Source organism: Alexandromys fortis, unplaced genomic scaffold (genome assembly GCF_014885135.2).
Source record: "Alexandromys fortis isolate MF-2015 unplaced genomic scaffold, M_Fortis_MF-2015_v1.1 scaffold_75, whole genome shotgun sequence".
Lineage (NCBI taxonomy): Eukaryota > Metazoa > Chordata > Mammalia > Rodentia > Cricetidae > Alexandromys > Alexandromys fortis.
In genome coordinates this window covers 2,968,270-2,991,421 of record NW_026067956.1, presented here as the reverse complement: position 1 = coordinate 2,991,421, position 23,152 = coordinate 2,968,270, and the positions used below count along the sequence as shown (strand labels likewise).

At 47.5% G+C, this 23,152-nt stretch overlaps 1 protein-coding gene across 2 annotated transcripts; it reads right to left on the bottom strand.

Moving 5' to 3' along the window:
* Positions 1–856: 856 nt before the first annotated feature.
* Positions 857–19,924, bottom strand: LOC126507665 (L-threonine 3-dehydrogenase, mitochondrial). Of its 2 annotated transcripts, XM_050152337.1 has the most exons (9): positions 19,838–19,924; positions 9,876–10,075; positions 6,985–7,027; positions 6,325–6,395; positions 5,366–5,515; positions 5,099–5,271; positions 3,791–3,881; positions 3,193–3,462; positions 857–2,226 (listed from the first exon to the last, which is right to left on the bottom strand). In XM_050152337.1, the coding sequence occupies exons 2-9, from the start codon at positions 10,057–10,059 to the stop codon at positions 2,087–2,089; spliced, it is 1,122 nt and encodes a 373-aa protein (XP_050008294.1). In that variant the 5' UTR covers positions 10,060–10,075; positions 19,838–19,924; the 3' UTR covers positions 857–2,086. The 2 variants fall into 2 exon arrangements, with proteins under 2 accessions (XP_050008294.1, XP_050008295.1); XM_050152338.1 differs by lacking the exon at positions 19,838–19,924 and having other exon boundaries at positions 9,876–10,189.
* Between the last annotated feature and the right edge of the window lie 3,228 nt (positions 19,925–23,152).

Here is a 23,152-nt window from a genome sequence, read left to right as displayed (position 1 = left end):
CAACTTAGGAGAGAGGTTTGTTTTGGGCTTACAGTTTCAGAGGCACCATGGTGGAGTGGTGTAGCAGCAAGCAGCAAACAGGTTGGCTGGAGCAGGGCTTAAGAGTTAGTTGGATGCAAAAACTGTTTACTTCAATGTAGATTTTGGCTCCTTTGACAATGAAAGTGGGATGTATTTGCAACAATCTTTCTTACAGCTCCATTTATGATGGTTAAGGTCTGTAAGTCCACATGTCCTTAATAATGCAACCTGCTCAAGTCTGTTCAACCAGCCAATGAAGAGCTATAGAGCCGCTAAACAAGCAGATGGGGCTGAAGATACAGCTTAGTGGGAGAACACTTGCCTGGTGTGCATAAGCACTGAGTTCCAGCATCACACACACACACACACACACACACACACACACACACACACACAACCATGTCATGGTTTCCTGTGCAGAGGGTGAGGGGCATCCTTCTCATTGTATTTATTCACTCATGTTACTTGAATTTCACCATGCACATAGATTTCTAAGATTACTCATGAACTTCAGACTTATACTTTCCTACACAACCAAAATCATACGCTGTTAAGCAACTGAAAATACACTTTAATATCAGGAGTGAACTTGAAATTTGTGTAACAGTCTGACAGGATGATAGATGCCTAACAGGTTAACAAAGCTGAGGGTCTTCGCTAATGGCTACACCCAGTTGCATGAGATATTCAGAATTCCCCATGCAGACACAGAAAGATAGTTGCTGTTTCACAGAAAGGGGAATTACACATAGTTTCTCTTTTGTTACCAAATCTGTAACTATAATAGGCTGACAAACAATATACATTTTAAGTTTTATTTATTTTTACATGAATGAGTATTTTCGCGTACCATTTGCATACAAACGTGCGCTGGTGCTTACGGGTCAGAAAAGGGTGTCACATCCCCCGGGACTGGAGTTACAGAAAGTTATGAGCGGCCATGTGGATGCTGGTAACTGAACTCAGGTCCTCTACAAGAGCAGCCAGTGCTTTTAACTGCTGAGACTTTTCTCCAGATCCCAAATTACAAATTTTATGGCATTTGAACTCAATAAATCTGTAAAGAAGATTTTCAGAAACAAAAAGCCCCAAATGTGAAGCTTAATTATACTAAGTGTGTGAGAGATAGACTATGCTATTGTAGCTATTGAAACTCAATTATCTAAAAGTTCTCTAGTTAAAGATTCAAATCCAGTTAAGACTCAAAAAAAAAAAAAAAATCAGGCCACAACCTAGGACTTTAAAATCTAAATGCGTAATAATTTACCATCACCAACCTATGGAGAAGTGCAGCTATTATTGACTACGGTTGTGGGACTGGAAGTTCCTCTTGCTGGCGATTTCTGCAGGTAGCCAGGTGTGCCAGCAGGAACTGACCAGCCTCCCTGTTGGTGGGATTCACTACTATCACAGGATGGCAGTCTTTAGAAGCTGTGTTTGGAGCCTGTCTTAGAGGGTTGGGTCACAGCCAGCTTCCTCCACGTTGCTGGGTCGGTCTGAGGGGGTGAAGCCCAGAAACATGCATTTCAACAGTCTCTTTGGGGTTGCTGATGTCACCAGGTCAGGGAATTAAAAGTCCCAAAGACATCACTGAGCTTTCTTGCAGCCCTAAATGGAAGCAAACCCCACACAACTCATGCCCTTTATGAACTGCAACATCTTCCATACTCTTAATCTCAAGCAAAAAGATAAATCTTAAATAAAAGTTACCTGCGAGCCATCATTTTGGATGAAGTCTGAAAGTTCTGAACATGAAAAGCATCTTTGAAAATCATTAAAATGTAATCTTTGGTTTCCGGTCAAGAGAGGGTCTCAGGAGTGATCCTTAAACTGAATTTAATTAAACACAAACGTTGCAAATTCCAAGACACAGCCACTACCACTTAGGTCTTCATTTCTGTGGTACGTGTGCTTAGACCAGTTTAGGCACACAACAAAGGCCACATGTGAAGGAACGCCAACCCCACCCAGCGGTTCTGAGTGAGCTGCCCGAATTCCATCCAATTAGTTCTCCAACTAAGAGAAGCCTCTTGCACTGTGGGGGCGCGGGAGTTGCTCTCCTCCTTCAGTTCGCTTGGGCACATCTGGTGCTGGCTCCATAGAAGGTGAGCATTGTAGCCACCAGCTGCGGAAGATCAAAGTCGTGCTTCCAGCCCCAATCCATACGGGCATTGCTGTCATCTAGTTTCATGGGCCAGCTCTCAGCTACGGCAAGACACAGAAAAGAACAGTGAGTTATCCAGGCTCTGTATTTGGGTTTTATATGAAGTCACAGAAAAGAAAATCTCATCTCTGAGAGAACTGGGGTGGGGGAGGGGGAGGCAGACCAGACTTTCCTAAAGATTGACAGCAATCTAAGCCTTAGTTCTGGGTCACTAAAATGGGACAGAGCTAAAGACAGTCCTCGGAAAAACCACAGCCTTCTGGTAGCTCAGCAGGCTCCTCAAGGCCCCATCTGCTGGCTCAACAACCCCTCCCCAGTCCTGATAAGTAAAGGTAGCTTTCCCTACCCTGCTGTTGGAAGGTCCCTAACCACCAGGACCTCCCACCAATCAGCCCCCAGACTAATCTTTCCTCCACCAATCAGCCCCAGATTAATCCCTCCTCTCTGGAATTCCCCTAACTCTGCTTAAAAGGAGTCTGTGACCGCCTTTGGGGGTTGCCAAGTGTCACCCCAATGTTGGAATTAATAAGGCACTCTTGTTATTGCATACATGGGCTGTTGGTCTTCTTTGGGGCTTCTCTCCGACCCTAACAGTCTCTGACTGGAACAGACCTCGTACATGCAGGGCCACCTCTTCAGAAGCCATTGGGTACCTGCACTGGGGTTTTCATATTATTAAAACCTCACATGGCTTTGTAAGGGAACATTCTTATATCCAGAAGGGTGTTCCAGGCCATGGATAACAATAACACCATAGGAAGGCCCAAACTTGTTTGCACACTGCCTTGATTTCATCTGTTCCTCCCGGCTTCATTAAATTGTGCAAAGGTGACATGGTGCCGGACTATTTCCTGAGCTGGAACCTTTCTCCCGAAGACCCGTTTCCCCACACGGAAGCATCTGTGAACGGACCGCCGCGATCCTCAGTCTTAAAGCCTCCTCACTTGAGTGGCGTGGGGATTTTCAAATCCATTTGCGAACTAGAGGGGGCTGGCGTGGGGGCCTACCTATGGCTTGCCGGAGGGGATCCACACAGTAGGTGATCTGGAAGTCGGGTATGTGCTTAACGATGGCCCGTGCCAGCTCCTCGGGGGTGAAGCTCATGGCGCTGATGTTGTAGGTCCTCATGGAGAGGCGCTCTGCAGGGGCCTCCATGACTTCCAGGGTGGCCCTGAGGCAGTCGCTGATGTACATCATGGGGAGCCTGGTGCTGGCCTTGAGGTTGCACTCAAATGTGCCTTTCTTTGCTGCATCTTGGAAAATCTGGACTGCGTAGTCTGAAAGAGAACCCCATCCATGGCAGCCGGAGTGAGGAGGCTCAGGTCTGAGTTGCCAGTGCTCTTAATCCAGAAACTCTTTAGACTATTAAAAATGGAAGACTTCCCCCAAAAGATATGAATAGTATAGGCTATCTCAAGATTTACTATTGTAACAAAAGAATTTTTCTTTTGGTAACTACATTTTGGGAGCCAGCAAGATAAAAAACACTCTACTTCCCAATTTCTCTTAAATACAGGGAAACTAAGGCAGCCAGTTTACGGAGGAAGCAGGGTCTCCCCAAAACAAGAGAATTTAAGGGTGAAGGAGGCTGGAGACTGCACTTACCAGTTGTTCCTCCTCCAGGCTGGGATTCTGCAGAAATGATTCCAGGATATCTCAGGCACCGGAAATCTAACCCATACCGGTAATAATAGTACTAAGAAAAAGAAAGAGCTTGCTAAAAAAAAATAATAATAATCCTGTAGTTCAGATAAAACAAAGAAATTGTTTTCCCTAAAATACTCCATGCAGTTAAATTAAATGTTCTTCAGAAGAATAAACATTTAGGACCTGCAGGATGGCTCAGTGGGGAAAGGCACTTGCCACACAGCCTGGTGACTCGAGCTGGCTCCTCAGAACCAACATAAAGGTGGAAAGAGAAACTCCACATTTGTCCTCCGACCCCCCCCCCACATGCTGTGGTACATTCGTGTGTGCATATACACACACAACATACACACAAAGTGTTTACAAGACCAAGTTTTTCACTTTAATAATACTCAATGATTTATCTTCTGAGAATCACCATCTTGATGCTATATCAAGGTGATATCAAATGATAGAGCAGCCTGCAGGTGGTACTCCTGCTCCCTGCCTTCCCTGAATGCTGCAAGCTTGTTCCCCTGCAGAGAAAGTTGGCATCCAGTAGCTGAAGGGCCGGACACTGACCCACAGTTTGCTATAAAACAGTAAAAGCGTGGTTGAAGTTTTCCACAGTAGGAAGTTTCGGGGCTGGGGAGATGACTCAGTGCTTCTGGCACAGTCGCGAGGAGCTGAGTTAGAGTCTGCAGAACCCGTCTAAGAAAACAGGACACAGCATGTGCCTGTAATCTAGTACTGAAGAAACTGAGAAGACTCAATGCCCACAAGCCTGGCCTGCGCGTTCCAGGTTCTAGTAAGAGAACTTGTCTCAAAATGTGTGATGGAGAGGGACTGAGGGAGCCTCTGGCCTCCACACATGGGAATACACACACTTGGTCCCCCACATATTCTCTCCTTCCCCATGCCCTCCCCACCCCCGTGTCTCTGTAGCTCTCTCTTTAGAAAAGATTTTGACACTCTCACCAGTAATTACAGTTGAGAGCTTTGCAAACAAGTCGGGCAACAAGCACAGGTGGGAGGGGTTTCAAGGCCAGGAGTTTCGCGGCTGTAGGCAAGCAGAAACCTATAGCTAAATTCTTCAGTGCCTACAATGGAAGGGGCCTACCACTTGACCAATAACACACCAGCTAAGTAATTGTCTCCAAGGGTGTAATCGTTTCCCCCCAAAATAAAGCAGGAAGTGTCTGAGGCAGAAAAAAAAAATGGGGTCAGACACATAGATTCATCTAGCCCTGAGCATTTTTTTTTGCAATCTTGCCGAGAAATGCTTACTTCTCCCATGAGCTCCGCGTGGACCTTGGATACCCCATAGATGGTCCTGGGCCTTTGAATGCAGAGATCAGGTGCAGGGTTCCGAGGAGAGGTAGCTCCAAAAGCTCCAATCGTGCTGGGCACAAACAATCTCATATTGAATTCGGCTGCAACATCTAGAATGTTATGCAGTCCTGAAACGAAGGGACACTTATGACAATCTGCAACGGAGACGCATTGCCAAGAGCAGGAAAAACTGGCCCCTTTCGGCGAGAGCCAGCTGCTCACCAGTTATATTCACATCTCTGGCCAAGGCCACGTTTGCTTCTCCGACAGCGCTGAGCAGCGCACTGTAGTGAAAGATCCAGCTAATCCGGTGGTTCACCATGATCTCACGGAGTTTCTTATAATCCAGGATATCGGCATAAATGAACGGGCCTATAAACACAGAGCAAGAAGGGCTGCAGTGAAGCTAAGTGGATTTTCTGGCCCCTGCCACTGACTTGAGAAAATCTCTTCATCCTCTCTCGCCCTCCCTCCCCAAGCTTCCTTATGGAAAGCATAACCTGGCTTTGTAGCCTAGGTTGGACTGGAACCATGTGATTCTTCTGCCCTAGCCTCCTGAGCACTGGCTTAACAGCCATGCTCCAGCTTCTGTGTCTGGTTATTTATGTATATCGTGTGTGTGTGTGTGTGTGTGTGTGTGTGTGTGTGTGTGTGTAAATCTAGGTACCCAGCATCCAGGCCAGAAGAGGGTGCTGAAATTTTGGGGGGTGGTGCTTGTGAGTGCAGGTCCCTGTGGGGTACAGAAGATGGTCTTGGATCCCCTAGAGTTGGAGTTACAGGTGCTTGGGAGCCACCTGATGTGGGTGCTGGGAACCAAACTTGGATGCTCTGAAAGTGCTCTTAACACTAAGCCATCTCCCTTCTCCACATTCGTCAAGCTCTTTTTCCTCATCAAACTTTTTGTTTGAGGGCTCTTTAAGTCAGTCAGATAACCAAAAAGTCAAAAGATAGGAATCAAAGCTTTTAGTCCAAAAACATTATTGAAATATTCAGATATCTTATTCCAGAACTTCAGGTTCCATGGAGCACTTCTGTTCCTTGTCATTTGAATGGAGCAAACACACTTTTAAGCCAGGACCGTGCCCAAATCCCTCTTTGAGTCGACTATACATGGACTCCATTGAGCTGCCTCTGTGGCTCAATTTTGAAAAGAGAAACATCAAGGACTATCCTTATCTTACCACTGTGGAGGATGTGAGCAGGGGGCTTCTTTATGTCTGATAAGATCACGTTGTCCTTCCCAAATCGTCTCCTGTAGGGAAAGAAAGCCCCCACCCCCGTCCCCCACAATGAGTCGGCAACATCAGGAATACAAGTCTTAGGTAACTGGTTATTTCTAATAGGCACTGCAGTTGCGGGGCCTTCTCCAGTCACCTTCTTTCTCGTCGTCATTGTCACATTCCCCTCAGCTTTGCCTTCCTAAGCTCAGCCCTTATTTTCTCTCCCCAGCCTGGTTCTCTCCTTCTGCCCTTCCCCCACTGCACTGGTCACCAGTGCTATCTCCAGATCCTTGGCACTTCCTCTTCTCCTTCATTCTTTTACCCTACGAACTTCAACCCCAGACAAGACCCTTCCAGTTCCTATCAGCACTGGCCCTGCCCTCTGCTCCCAAACAGCTGAAAGGTAAGTGATTCATTTGGGGTGATGAGTCTCACTGCATCCAAGTAGGACAGAGAGCAAAGAGCTGGTGTCGTGACCAAGAGGCAGACTAAATTGTATTTTAAGTAGATATTTAGATGTGACATCTTAGAAGCAGAAAGAGGCCAGAGGCAAGAGAACAAATGAATAATGCTGACAGAGACCACTGTGCACCCTTAAGAACTTGATTTTGAAGCTCTTACCTCAAAAGGCCAGCAAGTCCTATTCCCAGCTGGCCAAGACCCCCTAGGTAAAGAAGAAAATAAGATGAGATCTGAGTGCAAATCTATTCTCCGAGCTTAACAGTGGACTAAAAACCCCCAGTCATAGTGGGCTAAAGCCCAGGACCAAGCTGATGCAATCACTGAAGGCTACTCTCAGCAGCACAGCAGTGCTCTCAGAATACAGGAGAGCCACTGTCCAGCACAGACAGCATCAATGCACATGACGGTTTGAGGCAGCACTTTCTGGTAAGGGGTGCCCAAGAGGAAAAAAAGCAAGGGCATAAGCAGAAAAATAACACTAATGCTGAGCCCAGCTCCAAAGAAGAGAGAGCAAGAAACCATTTGACCAAACGATAGGACAAGCTGGTATGGTAATACACACCTTTAAACCCAGCACTTGGGAGGCAGAGGTAGGTGGGTCTTTTGAGTTCGAGGCCAGCCTGGGACACAGCCAGAGCTACGTAGTAGTAGAGAGACCCTACCTCAAAACAGAGTAGACAAACAATAGAACAGAACCAAAGAGGAGCCACTACGAAAGAAATGATACTAGCTTCCTAACCTGGAGTCTTAAAGACAGTACGGGTAGGAAGCCAGAGCCAAGGGGCTAGGAACACATTTGGAGGAGGACCACTATAAATTTCATGTGAGACACTCATGTGGCAGGAAGCTAGATCAGTGGGACTTCCACTAAAACCCTAGAGATGATTTTTTGAAAAGAGAATGAAGCAAACACACAGAGAGCAAGACAAGAAAGAAGTGAAAACATGACAAGGAGGGGAAAATAGAACGTGCCCATCAAGTGAGAGGTTGGGCTGCTTGGGGGCACTCTGTCAGTGACAAGGTGGAATGCACAGTGCAGGGGGTGGGGCCAGGCACTGCACATTCCAGAAAAGGCAGATCAGGGAGTGGAGCTGCTGGTGATAAGCTCAACAGCGACAAGAAGCTCGGGCAGTGCTCACATCCCATCATATTTCCAGTATACCGAGCTCAGTAATAGTGTGTGATGGGCGAGTCTGGGCTTAGGCTGGGGAACCCGGTCAAGGAAAGACGTGCTGAGGAGAAAGATGAGTTCTAGAACTCCCACCCTTCCTATCCACTCAGTTTTGTTGCCATGACCTATTACCCATAATGTGGAAGGAACTCAAGTTCCAGGATAGCTATTTGGCCCCATGCTGGGGACTGTTATGTTAAGGTGTGCTGCTTTTGTTTATGCTTCATTTGTTTAACTCTGTGAAGCTGTGATTCTTTGCCTGTCTAAAACACCTGATGGTCCTAATAAAGAGCTGAACAGCCAATAGTGAGGCAGGAGCAAGGATAGGTGGGGCTGGGAGGTAGAGAGGATAAATGGAGAAACAAGGAAAAGAAGGAGCTTGAGAACAAGGAGAGGAGGACATCAGGGACAGCCACCCAGTTACACAGCAAGCCACAGAGAAAGCAGTGAAGAAAGGTATACAGCAATAGAGAAAGATAAAAGCCCAGAGACAAAAGGGAGTCAAGATAATTTAAGAGAAGCTGGCAAGAAACAAGTCAAGCTAAGGCCAGGCATTCATAACTAAGAATAAGTGTCTGTGTGTGATTTCTTTGGGAGCTGTGTGGTGGGCCCCTCAAAAGGTCAAAAGAGTAAACCGTTATACAACAGCTCAGCATCCCTAGGTCCCTTCAGAAAACAAGGTTTTGTTAGAGAAAAGAAACATAGGCAATGGTTATTAATAAGACGGAAGATGTCAGCCAGAACTACACTATCTTGTAATGGTCCTCCATTTTACTTGAGCTGCTAATTTCAGAAACTAGAGACTAGGCATTCGATAGACTCCCAGGTCAGCAGGCATACAGGGAAAGAGGCCAGTGCTAGGTAACAAAGATGGGGAAGTTCCAAGAAGGCTGGCTTCTTCCTTGCCCTCATAATCTCAGACAAAAGCCCAACAGCTTAAAACAAAGGCCTTGTGAGCTCCTTCCACCAGCAGGGTCCCTAAGATGGACGGACTCAACAAATTCAAGGCTGGATCAGAACATGTCACACAGCTGTTGTGAGCCCATTAGCCTGTCTTTCTTCAAACTGACCAATCCTAAATTAGAGAAGGAAAACTTCTCAGAACCTTTAAAATCCCCAGCCCTCCAGAAGAGACCAGATATTCGGCTTCCTCAGTTCCTCTTCTGTCCACATCACCCCTCACCCTGACTTTGCAGAGGGTTTTTTCCTCTGTGTGCCTGCTGTATGTGTGTTTCCTCGCCCCTAAGAAAAAGCCTTTGCAATTGCCGGTTCTGTCCGCTAACTTCAGTCTGCTGTTTGAGATGTCTCCGTTGCTACCTGGCAAGCTCGAGCATTTCCCTGCCTTTTAATTCTTTAATAGCAGAGAAAATGAACCCCATCCAGACCCTTACACGGTAACAAGATGACAGTAATTGTTGGTTTCCAGAATTAAAGTCACTTGTTTTTCTGGATTCCTGCTCCCCTCACCCTCATGATTAAGAGACCTGGACTGCAGGCATGTGCGTCAGGCTGCTTAACCACAAGACATAGACTCCGTCCATCCTCTGAAACCACTCTGCCATTTGTGCCAGAACTTTCCTCAGAGCCCCTGCTATGCCTTCGTCTCTTTGTCAACAGTGTGAATGAATCTTCTAATAAATACTTTACCCCCAAAGAACAATTTCTTTGAATCCAAACCCAGAGCTTCTCAAAAAAGGCTGTGTCTAATCAGAAAAGGGTTGCCAATCCAATAAAAAGCTATTTGTGATGGCATGCCTCACTCAGAGACCCCTTTTTACAGGGCAACCACTAGACCCAGTCCTGATGGTCCCCGGGAAGCACATTGCAAGAAGCAGAGACAACGAGGCTCATGCCACTAATGAGGAGGGGACAAACCAACCTGTGATGAAGACCCGCGGAGGCTCTGTTTCGGAGAGCGAGGTGGAGTGGAAGCTGTCATCTGCTGGGATTCGACAAGGGGAGCTGCCTAGAAACCGCAAGGGCAAAACAAGCTTCCAGCGGCCGGAGGCTTTGCTCTGTGCTGTCCCACTGACCACCCATTTCAGCATCCCGAGGACCAGCATCTGCCCTGCTGATAGCCTGGGAGAAGGGAAGGACAAGAGTCCATTACCAACCTTACATCCATCAGCCCCTGGAAAAAGCTGCTCTCCTGAAATCACATCCCAGCTGCCAGTTCGCGAGCAATTCGGGAATGCGCAAGACTGAACCCCTGACTTGTCCATAGGAAGCCAGTAAGGGCCTACGTGGAGTCAGGCCCAGGGACAGAGGGGTAAATGTTCACACAAAGCCTAACCTGGGGTAATGCTGAAGCTAAACCAGATGCCAAGCTATACTGGCGGTTAATGCACAACCAACAAGCACCAAACAACAACGACAATGACAAACCCAAACCAAAAACTGGCCACCAGGTGGTGGGAGCTTACTACAGGCTATCAACCTGTGCACAAACCATCTGAGGGGACAAGCAAGTCCCAGACTAAATAGCCAAGCACTGGCCACCTGTGCTAACACTTCAGATGTTATCTCTGGAATGACCCCAGGCTGGGAAAACAGATGGGGGGGGGGAGAGACCTGACAATATTTAGTAAGCTGTGAGCAGCCTCTATTTGACTCCCACATCCTTTAGATGGCTCATTTAGAGAAAACCCTGTTCTCAGTGCTTCCATGACCCCAAATGAGCATTAACCTCCCTCCTCCTCGTCCTCGCCTTCACTACCAGCTAGCTAACAGTGGATGCTTGCCTTGTCTAGGAAGTTAAGAGGTTGGGACACACACCTGTGTCTGCACTGTGCCCTGAAGATCACCACCCTGCCAAAAAAAAAAAAAAAAAAAAAAGGAGTCATACCCATACAGACAACTGAACTTGGAATCGTGCAGAGTTGGGGTGTTGCAGAACCAAAGATGAATTTAAATCTATCTTAAATCATAAGTGTAGCACAATTAATAAAAACCCGGAGACAGATATTGGGGTTCAGCTTGAAGGTCAGAAAAGCAAAGCAGCCAACCACTGACTCTTACCTCTGCCTCAGTCTGAAATGGCGATCCTGTCTCCAGGAATCTCAAAATGAGCCTGAGAGCTGTCTCCTCCCATTTTATATTCTTCTCTAGGGCTGGGATTAAAGGCATGCACCACTACCGCCTGGTTTCTTTAGCAAACTAGTGTGGCTACTGGGATTATAGGGATGTGTCACCATTGCCTGGTCTATAAGGCTGACCGGGCGGGGGGCTGTTTTACTCTCTGATTTTGAGGCAAGCTTTATTTATTAAAATACAAATGAAATATCACTACACATAAGTCTCTGTAATAGTCACCTTTTATCCTCCACTGTGTTTAACCTAACATGACTTATCAGGTAAATCCTTTCAGAATATATTAGTTTAGCAGACTCTCACCAATCCTAAAGCTAAGGCTGTCATCAGTATCCGAAACATAGCGAAGATATCTCTGCTTTGTGGTAAACCACCTACCGGATGTTGCCACCAGTGGGTTTAAAAAAGTGCCTTGAGCCAGGCGTTGGTGGCACACACCTTTAATCCCAGCACTTGGGAAGCAGAGGCAGGTGGATCTCAGTGAGTTCAAGGCCAGCCTGGTCTAAAAGAGCTAGTTCCAGGACAGGCTTCAAAGCTGCAGAGAAACCCTGTCTTGAAAAGCAAAACAAAAAAAGTGCCTTAATTTAGGACATTTTGTTCTGTAATAAGTAAAATTGCTTTCCTCCAAGTGTGAGTGCCTTTGACCCAAGAACACAGGTTGAGATACGTCAAATTACGTTTCATGAGTGTGCAGTAAAAGGATACTAGCTTGAGAAAGCGTTTCATACCCTTATAAATCATGGGGGTGGGGGGGATAGTATGAAAAGTTAAGGCGATTAGAATTCTGGTGGCTGCTGGTGGGGCAGAGGGGATCCTTCATTCCAGGCCACTCATAAATGAGCCTGGAAGACAGCCTTCCCGTCACGGGCACACTGCTCCAGGTTATCCACATTATAGGGAATGTCTGAGACTTCCTCAACCACCCCAAGAGGAATGTTGTTGAAAACAAAATCCTCCCCTGCAGCCAAGACCAGGTAAGAACTCACTTTTTTTTTGGGGGGGGGGGGGGTCCGAGACAGTGTTTCTCTGTGGTTTTGGAGCCTGTCCTGGAACTAGCTCTTGTAGACCAGGCTGGTCTCGAACTCACAGAGATCCGCCTGCCTCTGCCTCCCGAGTGCTGGGATTAAAGGCGTGCGCCACCAACGCCTGGCAAGAACTCACTTTTGAGTCACTTTATCAAATGGAGAAGGAAGAAGCCCTGAGGCCACTGGATTCCCCAGGGTGCTGAAACTCAAGGACAAATTGCAATTCTCAGAAGAAAAAGAATGAATTGCAACAGTTAAAAGGGTCAAGAAAGAGCAAACTCTGGGACACCGAAGGTCCCATCATTCCCCTCCAGGAAGACATCAGAAGGCACCCTGTGGGTTCTTCGCTAAAAGGCCAAGTGTTTTACCCTGGCACTGTGGGCAGCATGGACCTGTGCTGGCTCTTCCTAATCCACTAGAAGCCCTCTTTGGCCCTCCGTTCATGCCACAGGCTGGCAGGACTGTCCTGCTCTGGGATGTATGTGCCTGCTGCCCTGCCCTCCAGCTGGAGGATCTATCAGGGGATAGCTTTAACACACCAGTCAGACATCAGTCAGAGCCACAGAAACTTCTATTCACACAGCTGCTTTTCCAAGGAAAGACTACTGCCTTATTCTACTGTCATTCCTGCCTGGTCCATCTTGACAGAGCTTCGTGCTGCATAAAGCCATTTGGCTCCACAGTAGGCCACACAGGCAATGGCAACTCCATAAGATAATACAGCGAAGGGATGTTGTAACCAGCTAGGTGAGTGATAAAATTACCTGCGGATGCATGCCTCACGTGTCTGCTGTTGTGTGAGCATGACTAGACTCAAGGCAGCAGCCCTCGAAATGCCCAGTTTCAAGATTCCTTTATTTTATTTTTTTATATTTTATTTTATTTTATTTTATTTTGAGACAGGGTCTCACTGTGCAGCCCTGTAGGGCCTGGCAGTCACAGAGATCTGTCAGCCTCCCAAGTGTTGGGATTAAAGGTGTGTGCAACCACACCCGACCTCCTTTCTGTTCTTAAAAACCTTGGACTGAAAGCTGGGTGTGGTGGCCTACGCCATTAATCCCAGCACTCTTAGAGGCAGAGGCGAGCAGACCTATTTGTTCAAGGCCAGCCTGATCTACAAAGCAAGTTTCAGGACAAGTTTCTGAAGGGCTAGAAAAGATCCCATTTCTGTGCTGGGCCCTTTTGGGACTTTGAACTACAACCCCAGCCACCAAGATAAGCTGAAGGCTGCAGGACCCCTCTTTAGGGGAAATATTAACTAACGAGGAAACCTAAGTTACACAAAGTTACTGACTGCAGCCCATTTCCCCCCACCCGTAGTCATACAGAGAATGCTGACCACCCAACTTCCCCTATCAGAAAGCAGCCCCTGCAGTTAGCAAAGGGTCAGCAGATGTCTGGTGGAAGTAACCAGCAGGGCTGTTGCTATCCCTTTTAGATAATAATAGCCTATCAGGTACTAACAGCTGAGCTTTACCTACCCTTTAGCCAATTGTGATATAGGATAAGTAATTCTGTATTTTGAGATGGTAATCTTGTGACTGTCTTGTAATTTTTGTCTTTATAAACCACTTACAATAGACAGGGTCCTTCTCCCTCTCTTTGCTGTGTCAGACTGTGAGGCAGAGGGCCCATGCTAGCCCGTACTTAAATGAAACCTTGCTTTTGCATTCGGAAGTGTGGCTCTATAGTGGTCTTCTTGGGTGTCCTAGGACTCGGGCATGGCATTTCTGTCTTGAAAAACACACACCAAAAAACTGTGGACTGAAACGTATATGTGAATAATATCATCCATCAATATCTACTCTCTTAAATATTGCTAAAATTATTAAAGAGATGTTTATTCTTATTAATTCATTTAATGATGTTAGCATACACGCATTTATGAAAGAAACTGTGTTTGCCAAAGCAAAAACAGAAATCACATAGTGAGAGGAGTCTGTTGTCAGACATCAGCTGATTCTCATACTTGCTTCCACACTCAGTCTGTCTTGAGATTTCACTGAAGTAGCTGCAGAAAAGGCAAACTCCCACAGCAGAGTGGTGGGACGAGTGGGTGTTTCCAGATATGTATCTTAGTTCTCTGAAGTTCAAAGTTTAACTGACCTTTAACGTGTCTGTGTGTGTGTGTGTGTGTGTGTGTGCACGCACGCGCGCAATGCCTGGACTTATTAGTGCCAGGATGCCCATATGTATGAATGCACACGTGTGTGGAGACCAGATGTTGAGGTTGGATATCTTTCCTCCAGCCCTCTCTACTTTTCATTTTTGAGAGGGAATCTCTCACCTAGCCTGAAGCTCATCAATCCTGCTAGGCTGGCTGGCCAGTGATTTCAGGGATCTCCTTTTGTGTCCTTCTAGCCCCACCCCCAAAACATACACACCCAGCCTCCTCCCCAGCACAGAACTTTGCACACAGACAATCAGCAGCACGCTTGGTGGTTTCTGGAGATCTGAACTCGACTGGTCCTCATGCATGCATGCCAAGTACTTTGTAGTACAGCTGAGCCATCTCCCAGCCCCTTTAATCCGTGTCAAAGGCCAGCTCCGTGGAGGATCTAACGTCATCACTACACACCTTGCCACACTCCTGCCTGCTGGCCTACCTAACACATGGGAGGGTATTTTCAAGACAGGGTCTCACTATGTAGCTCAGGCTGCCCTGGAACTCACAATGTAGACCAGGATAGCCTTGAACACAAAATGATCCACCTCCCAAGCACTGGAATCTAAAGGCATGAGCCAATACACCCAGCTCTCTTAGCCTGCTTCTAGCTCCAAGCACTGGACTTTGGAGAAATGTTGGTTTGTTTGGTGAGTCAGGAACTTCTTCCAAGTCAATGATAGCATACTTGACTCTGCAGTGTCAAAGCCACATGGACAAACACCATGAGCCCCTTTCCTTGTTCCTTCGCAGGAAGAGACAACTTTGCTCATTTTTAGAATCCATCTGCTGAGAATCCCCAAGCATGCATAACCATGTTCAGACCCTCCATGCAGCAGTAATGTTCTATCGACAAGAACTAATGGTCCAGCTCGTGCTTCAGTCCCACAAATGCTTTACTACAAGACACCATCACAATTGATAATACAAGGGGAGCTTCATAGGTCACCATCCAGCATCCTGCAAAGACCTGCATTCAGAAGCCAAGGCTTCAGAAAATTAAAGGTTCCTAAGGAGGCCGTGAAAGTGATTAGAGCCAGCAATTACTTTACTTCTGTTTAAAAGCGAGGCAGGTGCAGTCCTTCACTTCTTTCTTTTAACTTACTAATTTTTACTTTATATGTATGTGTGTGTATGCCTAAGCATATGTATGTGCACCATGTGAGGGCAAGCACCTGCAGGACCCAAAGAGGACATCAGATCCCCTGGAACTGAGTTAGAGACAGTTGTGAGCTGCCAGGTGGGTGCTGGAAGCAAAACCCTGGAAGCAAAAATCTCTGCTTGAGCAACAAGTGCTCTTAAGCGCTGAGCCATCTCTCCAACTTCCCAGTTCTATCTTTTCATTGGCAGCATATAGCCACCAGGAATACAATGACCCCCAGCAGTGTGCTGCATAGCCTTGACTGACACTGACACACCAGTAGCCCCCGAGTCCTTGGAACCATCATCACAGATTCACCCCAGCTCCACCGAACATGAAAAGGCAATTCAACACTTGGACTGTTTTGTTTCTGACCCTCTACCAAGTGTTTCTCCTGTGGCTGGTTTAGCATGGACTCATAAGCACACAAGCAACACAGTGAATCCAGACACCACTGCAAATTAGTCGCTCAGTCTTTTCGTAGGCAGCTAAGCCTCCTCCAGTCAACATGCCACTGGAGAGCAGAGGTACTGTGATTCCCTCCGGGGTCCTTTCCCCTCAAAAAGACATTACTCTGTCTCTCAATGGTGCAATGTGATTATCTATGTTGTTTGATGCTCTGTCTGGTGACCTGTCCAGCTTGATGTCTCAACAGCTTGTTCTAGTCTGAAGATCTAAAATAATTTGGGATTTTTTTTTTAAATGAGTTTGAACTATCTACTTAAGATATGCAAGTCCACACTTCTCAGAGGGCTCTAACTGGCTTGTCTTGGAATTATGCTCCGGGCATCATTGTGTTATTTAGAACAAAGGTCTGGCTGAAGATCCACAGGGATGCAGGAAGCCGAGGGATGCTTTCAGCCCCTCTTACTCAGTTTTGCCCATTTCTCTGGATAAATTCCCTTTCACAAGTCAGAGAACTGGCTCAGTATGGATGCTCACATCACCCTTTCCTACCCTCATGGGCACAGATGGCACGGCCAGTTATGGGCTGGCAGCTCAAGTTTTCTGTTATCCACTGGCAAGCCAATAATTCATTCTTTAGCATTAAAATACATAAAACGATATCCTTATACTGCAGTATTATTAAATTTGAAGACAACTGGACATTTAAACATTTAGCACAGTTTTCCAATCACGATGAAGTACATGCTTGCCTTTTGATGCCATGCCCTGTAGATGCAGGGAAACTTGAACCCAAAGCCACAGAGAGAACGTACAGTAGAGCAAATCATTTTTATTCCTGAAAACACACAGTTATCCCCCGAGCCTAGAACCCAGAAACAGAAGACTACTCACGCATACCCCTCATTAGCTACCAGAAGCCAAACTCAGCCATAGATCCTGAGTGCACTGGGGAGAAAATGCAAATAGCACCATTCCCCCCCCCCCAACCCCCAGTGGTGTGACCTTGTGGACTCCATGAAAGGTCTCAGGGATCTCCAGGGTTCCCCAGATCATACTCTGAGAACAGCTTGCTGGGCCAGAAAGTAAATTTGCGAAGAGCAAACAAAGATCCTTAGTCCTTCTCTGTTAAAATCAAATAGGCTATGGGCTCTCTCCCAAGTGCCTAACAGACTTAACTAACTGCAAAGGATGGAAAAGAAAGGACAGCGCCCTCTCCCCGCAAGCCGCAGGATGACTTCTTCCAGCCAGCACATGGAGGGACCCTCAGGGACACTGCAGAGAGGGGACTGGCACCAGGGACCTGGGTGATGGAGATGGGCTCGGCACTCAGCTGGTTTTGTTTGTATTTGCGTGGGCGCAAAGGTCTCACGTGCTCTGCCGTAAGCAAAGACAGCCTTGAGAAAAGGCTCGGTGATGGGAGTGTAGTAGCTTTGGCTTCAGGAGCCGGCTTTTGCATTTCCCAGCAGCCCTACACAGGAAGCAGAGGCCGCCAGGACTTTCCCTGTGCTCCCTCAGACAAAAGTGACTCAGCTTTACCTCTGGGAAGCGGGATCCTGTCACAACTGTCCCGAGGAAAAACAGTTCTGGCTTTAGAAATAGCTATTCCCACGAGGTCGAGACATGGGTTTTCCTGAATGCTCTAGCCAGCCCAAGGCCACCTTGCATTTCTAACTGCAATCATTCTTAGCCACAGAAACTAAACGGAGACCCGGAAAATCTTAAGCCCAGCACATGAACCATAAAATAAAAAGTACCCACCTCGAATGACTGACTAGGTAAAGAAGGAGTGGTCTCCATACACAGCAGAATTTACTTAGCTTCTAAACAAAAAACAAAACAAAACAAAACAAAAAAAAACAAAGACAAAACAACAAAACTAGGAAATCTGACACGTGCTACAATATGAATGGGTGGCCCTTGAGGATGTACTGTGAGTGAAATAAGGGTGTGCACGCCTGGTCCCACCCGTGTCCCTAATCGTCAAAATTCACAGGAACAAAGTAGGACCTTGGCTTAGGGAGGGAAGGGCATTCCCGAGACCCACTACATATAGGGCACACTTGACTTTTTTTTAAAAATGATTTATTTAACTTGATGTGCATTGGTGTGAAGGTAATCAGATCCCCTGGATGAAGTCTCAGACAGTTGGGAGTTGTCATGTAGGTGCTGGGAACTGAACTCGGGTCCTCTAGGAAGAGGAGCCAGTGCTCTTAACCACCGAGCCATCTCTCCCAGCCCCACACTACTGACTTTTAAAGGTTTACTTATTTGTGTATGTCACGAATAGGGTGCTTTGTCTGCATATACGCCTGCACACCAGAAGAGGGAATCAGGATCCCGTTAGAGAAAGTTGTGAGCTGCCGTGTGGGGGCTGGCAATTGAACTCAGGACCCCTAGAAGAGCAGCCAGTGCTCTAAACCTCTGAGCCATCTCTTCAGCTCCCCACATTACTGACTTCAAAAGTGCTTAATGTGATAAGTCTATTGCTAGCTGCCTGTAGCCACGGTTAAACAGAAGAGTTTGAGGAGCTCTCAGACTGAGAAGCCTGAACACCAGGCAGTCCCCAACCCCTATTGTATCCCTCCCCTAAGGGCACAGCCCCTGCTTCTCAAATCTGCCCAAGCCCTTTCTTTCTTTGCTGTCTCTACAGGAAAGTTGCTTTTCTGTGTTCTCATGGCTAATCTTACAAAGTAGAGGATTAGTCCTGTGCCCAGAAACCTGCCTAGAAAAGGCCAGCATTGCCTGGGTGGCAGCACCCTGACTCCAGCGTCTTCTCCCCATCCTAGTGGGTACTGTCAGCCACATCCACCATCCCCACCCCCCACCCCCAACCAGCAAGCAACAGTCAAGGCAGTCTGGACTTTAAGATGGAAGGGTACCATTTTAACAGTAAGGGCCCAGACAAGCCAAGCACTGCCTAACTACCGGGCTTTAGGAACCACCTGCTTTCCTGAAGTCATATTTAGCCCCACAGTTTTCTTTGAAGCTGGAGTCCTTTCCTATTTTGTAGATTAAGTGACCAGGATAAGGTGGACATTAATGATCAAAGGAGGTGAAAGGTCTGCTGAGTCCCAAATCTCCTTGCTACCACTGACTACAGCCCAGCTTCAACTTCCAGAACTCACATGGTGGGAGGAGAGAAATAACTCCCACAAATTGTCCTCTGATCTACACATCCACCACGGCAGGCGACCCACACATATGAAGAAGAGCGAGGGATACACATGCACCATGGCAGGTGACCCACACACATGAAGAAGAGAGAGGGATAAAGATGAATGAAAGAAAGAAAGAAAGAAAGAAAGAAAGAAAGAAAGAAAGAAAAGAAAAGAAAGAAAAGGTCTCAGTTTCAAAGGCACCTTCAGGCCCACCCAGAACTCTGAGCAGCATTTCAGAGACCTCCCGGGGATCAGGACCGGGTCTTGCCCGGCTCTCACAGAGCCTGGGTGGTCTCCTGCATCTATATTCGCCGAAATCGAACAAAGTCAACATATTGAAAGGCTTTATTATAAGCAGACAACCTAGCAAGGCACCTGGCAAAAGGCTCGGTTCATGTTAAACCCTTACGCGTTATTAAAAAAAAACCTGGAATTTACGTGAGCTACAAAGGGTCTTTGAGGAAGGTCCGACTCACCTCTGTCCGACCTTCACCTGCTGGGATTGGGAAACCACCTCGGGAACCTGCGACAGTCAGCCTCAGTCTGCTTCCCGGCGAAAAGCGTGTGGGGGCCCTCCCAACCCATCCTTCCCTGAGATCGCATCCCAGATTACTAGACAAACCAGTTTTCTGGGAACCATTCTATTGCTGGGAGGTTGACCAGGAGGGAGCGGGCCCCACTTTGTCACCCCGGGCTGCGTGGACGCCCACCTTTCGCCTCCCAGACCAGCCTAGCAGTGGCCGGGGACCCCCAACCCAGCCAGTGGACTTGGCTGGTCGTCCTGAGCCCCGAAGGAGGATTCAATCCCCGAGGACAGGCGCGGAGGGGATACGTCGAACCATCTCCCGCACTGACCTGTAGACGCAAAAGACTGGGTGCTATGAACGCCACAAGGGAGCCGTAGCAGCACGTGCGGAATCAGGAGGTTGGTTTGGCCCTTTATCCTCTCTTCGTCCTGGACCCGCCTAGCCCCATAGGATTCCCTCCCACCCACCCACGGCTCCGCCCAGGCCGCCAGGAGCTTTGCCCCAGCCACCTCGTCTCCGCCCCGGGCCGCCTGTGGCGAGCCTATACCTGTACCTGGAACTGAGCTGCCCTCGCGGCTGCACCACGGCGATTCCACTCCCATCCACAATTGACAGGGGTTAGAATTCGGGGCCTGCAAGCTGCAGCTGGAAAGATCTGCTCTGGACCTGTGTCTGGAAATGTGGGACAGACGCCAAGAGCCAGGCACTTAGTCATTGTAGTTCCCTGCAGGGAACACCAAAGTCAAAAACAGGGCTTCCAAGGCAAGCACCAAGCAAGCATCATTGGGTAAGGAAGGGGCTTAGAGTGGCAGCCTCCATCAGACCCCAGCAAGAACGCACGATCAAGGGGCTTCCATCTGGAGTTGAAGGAGCCTTGGGTGTATCTCGTTTGGTGGTCCAATATTGTAGCCGTCCAGCCTGAGCAAAAATATTTTACATTTGACTACAGGAGGTGGGGTAGGCATCAGCCCCCGCATGCATGTGGAGGTCGGTGGACAACTTGCAGGAGGGTTCAGGTGATTGAACTCAGGTTGTCTTGTCAAGCGATCTCTCGGGCTAATACCTGGAAGCTGGACTTGGGGGGTGTGAAGTGAATTTCCCAGGAAGGGGCAGAAGGACAGTGGGAGCGGGGTGGGGAGGGCAGCATCAATGTTAAACATTCCTCAAGGTTGACTGACATATTAACTGTGTGGAAAACCAGGCTGTTACAGGTTGGGAATCAAGATTATCTCTGGCCATCTTAGTCCCTGGATATCCATTTACTGCCCACCCCTTGTGTGATCAACAATCCTTGTGACCATTAGGTAAATCCTTTTGGAATGTACAAACAATACTCCTAGCTTCCGCCAACCCTGTGCCCCTTAGGTTTTTGTCAACTCGACAGAAGTTGGACAGATCTGGGAAGAGGGAACCTCATTTGAGAAACTGCTTCATCAGATTGGTCTGTAGTTACATCTGTGGGGCATTTTCTTGATTAATGACAGACAGTGCAAGGCCCAGCCCATTGTGTACGTGGCACCCCTGGGCAGGTAGGCCTGGGTTGTGTAAGCAAACAGGCTAAGCGAGCCAGTAAGCGGTGTTCCATTATGATCTCTGCTTAAATTATTGCCCAGGCTTCCCTGCAAGACAGACTATAACAGTCTGTGAGATTATTCTCAACCTGTGGGGCGTGACCCCTCTGGGAGGTTGCATGTCAGATAACCCGCATATCAGATATTTTACCTTATGATTCATAACAATAGCGAAATTACAGCTGTGACGTAGAACAAAATAATTTTGTGGTTGGGGGGGGGTCACCACAACATGAGGAACTGTATTAAAGGGTCGCAAGCATTAGGAAGGCTGAGAACCACTGGGCTATAATATAACCTCCTTTTCGGCCCAAGTTGCTGTTGGTCATGGTGTTTATCACAGCTATAGGGAGAAACTAGGACACATCCGACTAAGATGGTCTTCTGATAGTGTCTGAGAGCTGCAGCAGCTACTTCGGGTCTCCGCTGCCACTGCCAACCTAATGTTTTCACCAGTGTGTTTTAAAATGTTTTAATTCAAGCCAGAGAAACGGCTCAATGGTGAAGAGCGCCAGGAACTGTCCCAGAAGACATGGCTGTGATTCCCAGCACAGATATGGTGGCTAACAACCATCTGTAATTCCAGCTCCAGAGCCACCTGGTGCACCCTAGCGCACAGACATACATGCTGCCAAAACTTCCATATGCATAAGATGAAATAAAATATTTTGAAAAAGTCTAAAATTTATGATTTTGTTTTGTTGTTATAAGAACTATTCGAAGATGTAGCCTTATTGGAGGAAGTGTGTCACTGTGGGGGTGGGCTTTGGGGTCTCACAAGCTCAAGCCTGGCCATTTTGTCACACTTTGTTCCTGCTGCCTGTGGATCCAGATGTAGAACCCTCAGCTCCTTCTCCAGCACCACGTCCGCCTACATGCTACCATGCTTCCTATCATGATGATAATGGACTAAACCTCTGAAACTGTAAGCCAGCCCCAATTAAATGTTTCTCCTTATAAGAGTTGCTGTGGTCATGACGTCTCTTCACAGTAAAAGAACCCTTAAGACAGGACCCAAACACGTAATTGAGGAATCTGCCTTGTAACAAGACCTCTAAGTGATCTATGGGTCCCATGGCGTGGGCGACACAGCTGTAAGGTCCCTTCTAACATCCCTGAAGTGCTAAGGGTTGGTCTCCCCTACACGAAGGCCTACTAGATTTGAATCCTGATTGGGTGACTAAAAGTCTTCAAGAAAGCCATCCCCATGTTGCGAGCACCCTGCTGGCAGCTTCCTGGCTTCAGAATCACAGGCAGCTCTTGTGCCAGCCTGGCTCGCCAAGCCTGTGCGTGCCTTGTATCCAGTGACTTTCGTCAGCAAAGCAAGCTTCTGTGAGGCCAGCTTAGACACTGAGGGTAGAGTTTCCCTCACATCCCTTGTGGAGGCTTTGGCTCTCAGCACAAACCAAACAATTAAAAAGTGGATAAGCATCCACTAGTCCCTACCTAAGGGACCAAAGGGACAGGAGCATTGCAGAGTGCTCCCCCTCTGGACCCCGGAATAAGTACAGACCACACCCAAACACCAGTTTCCAACACAAAGAGAGCCTTTATTAAGCAAAGCAAAGAGACAATATGACTGAATCTAGTCTAGGAGAAACAGCAGGAAATAGCTTTGCAAGTGTTAATTTTAAGAGGGGAAAAAGGGGAGGTCTGTGTTAGAATAAGCTAGGATAGGTTGGTAAATTCTGATTGGGTATTTTTAAGTGGGTAGCCAAAAGGGGATTTTTGTTTTTTATTCCTGGACCTTGATGTTTTGATAGCTGTACCCTGGTGATCAACCTCTGGAATGAGTAAGGCATAGGAAAGTGGCCAAACAAGGGAGTAGATCGTGGTCGCTAGCTCTAGGAATGTAATCTAACAGTTTAGCAGGGCGGAGGGCAAGATCTCTCAGTGCCATCTTTGTCAGGCCTGCTAGAGATCTTCACATACTGATTCAGAGACATGAGTGTGGACTGGGAGTGTGCCTCAGCTGGCCCAGAACTCTGAGTGGTGGCACACCTGAAAAGAGGAGCAGAAGTTTAAGGTCATTTCAAGTGAGGTAGCAAGGTCAAGGCCAGCCTGAGCTGAGA

What these genes read in the sequence shown, in the direction of transcription:
- LOC126507665 (XM_050152337.1), bottom strand. Translation starts at nt 10,059, where the DNA reads ATGCTGGTCCTCGGGATGCTGAAATGGGTGGTCAGTGGGACAGCACAG. An exon ending in GGACTTGCTGGCCTTTTGAG is followed by an intron (nt 6,396 to 6,984) that starts GTAAGAGCTTCA and finishes CTTTCCCTACAG; the next exon opens with GAGACGATTTGGGAAGGACA. An exon ending in CAGAGATGTGAATATAACTG is followed by an intron (nt 5,272 to 5,365) that starts GTGAGCAGCTGG and finishes CCTTCGTTTCAG; the next exon opens with GACTGCATAACATTCTAGAT.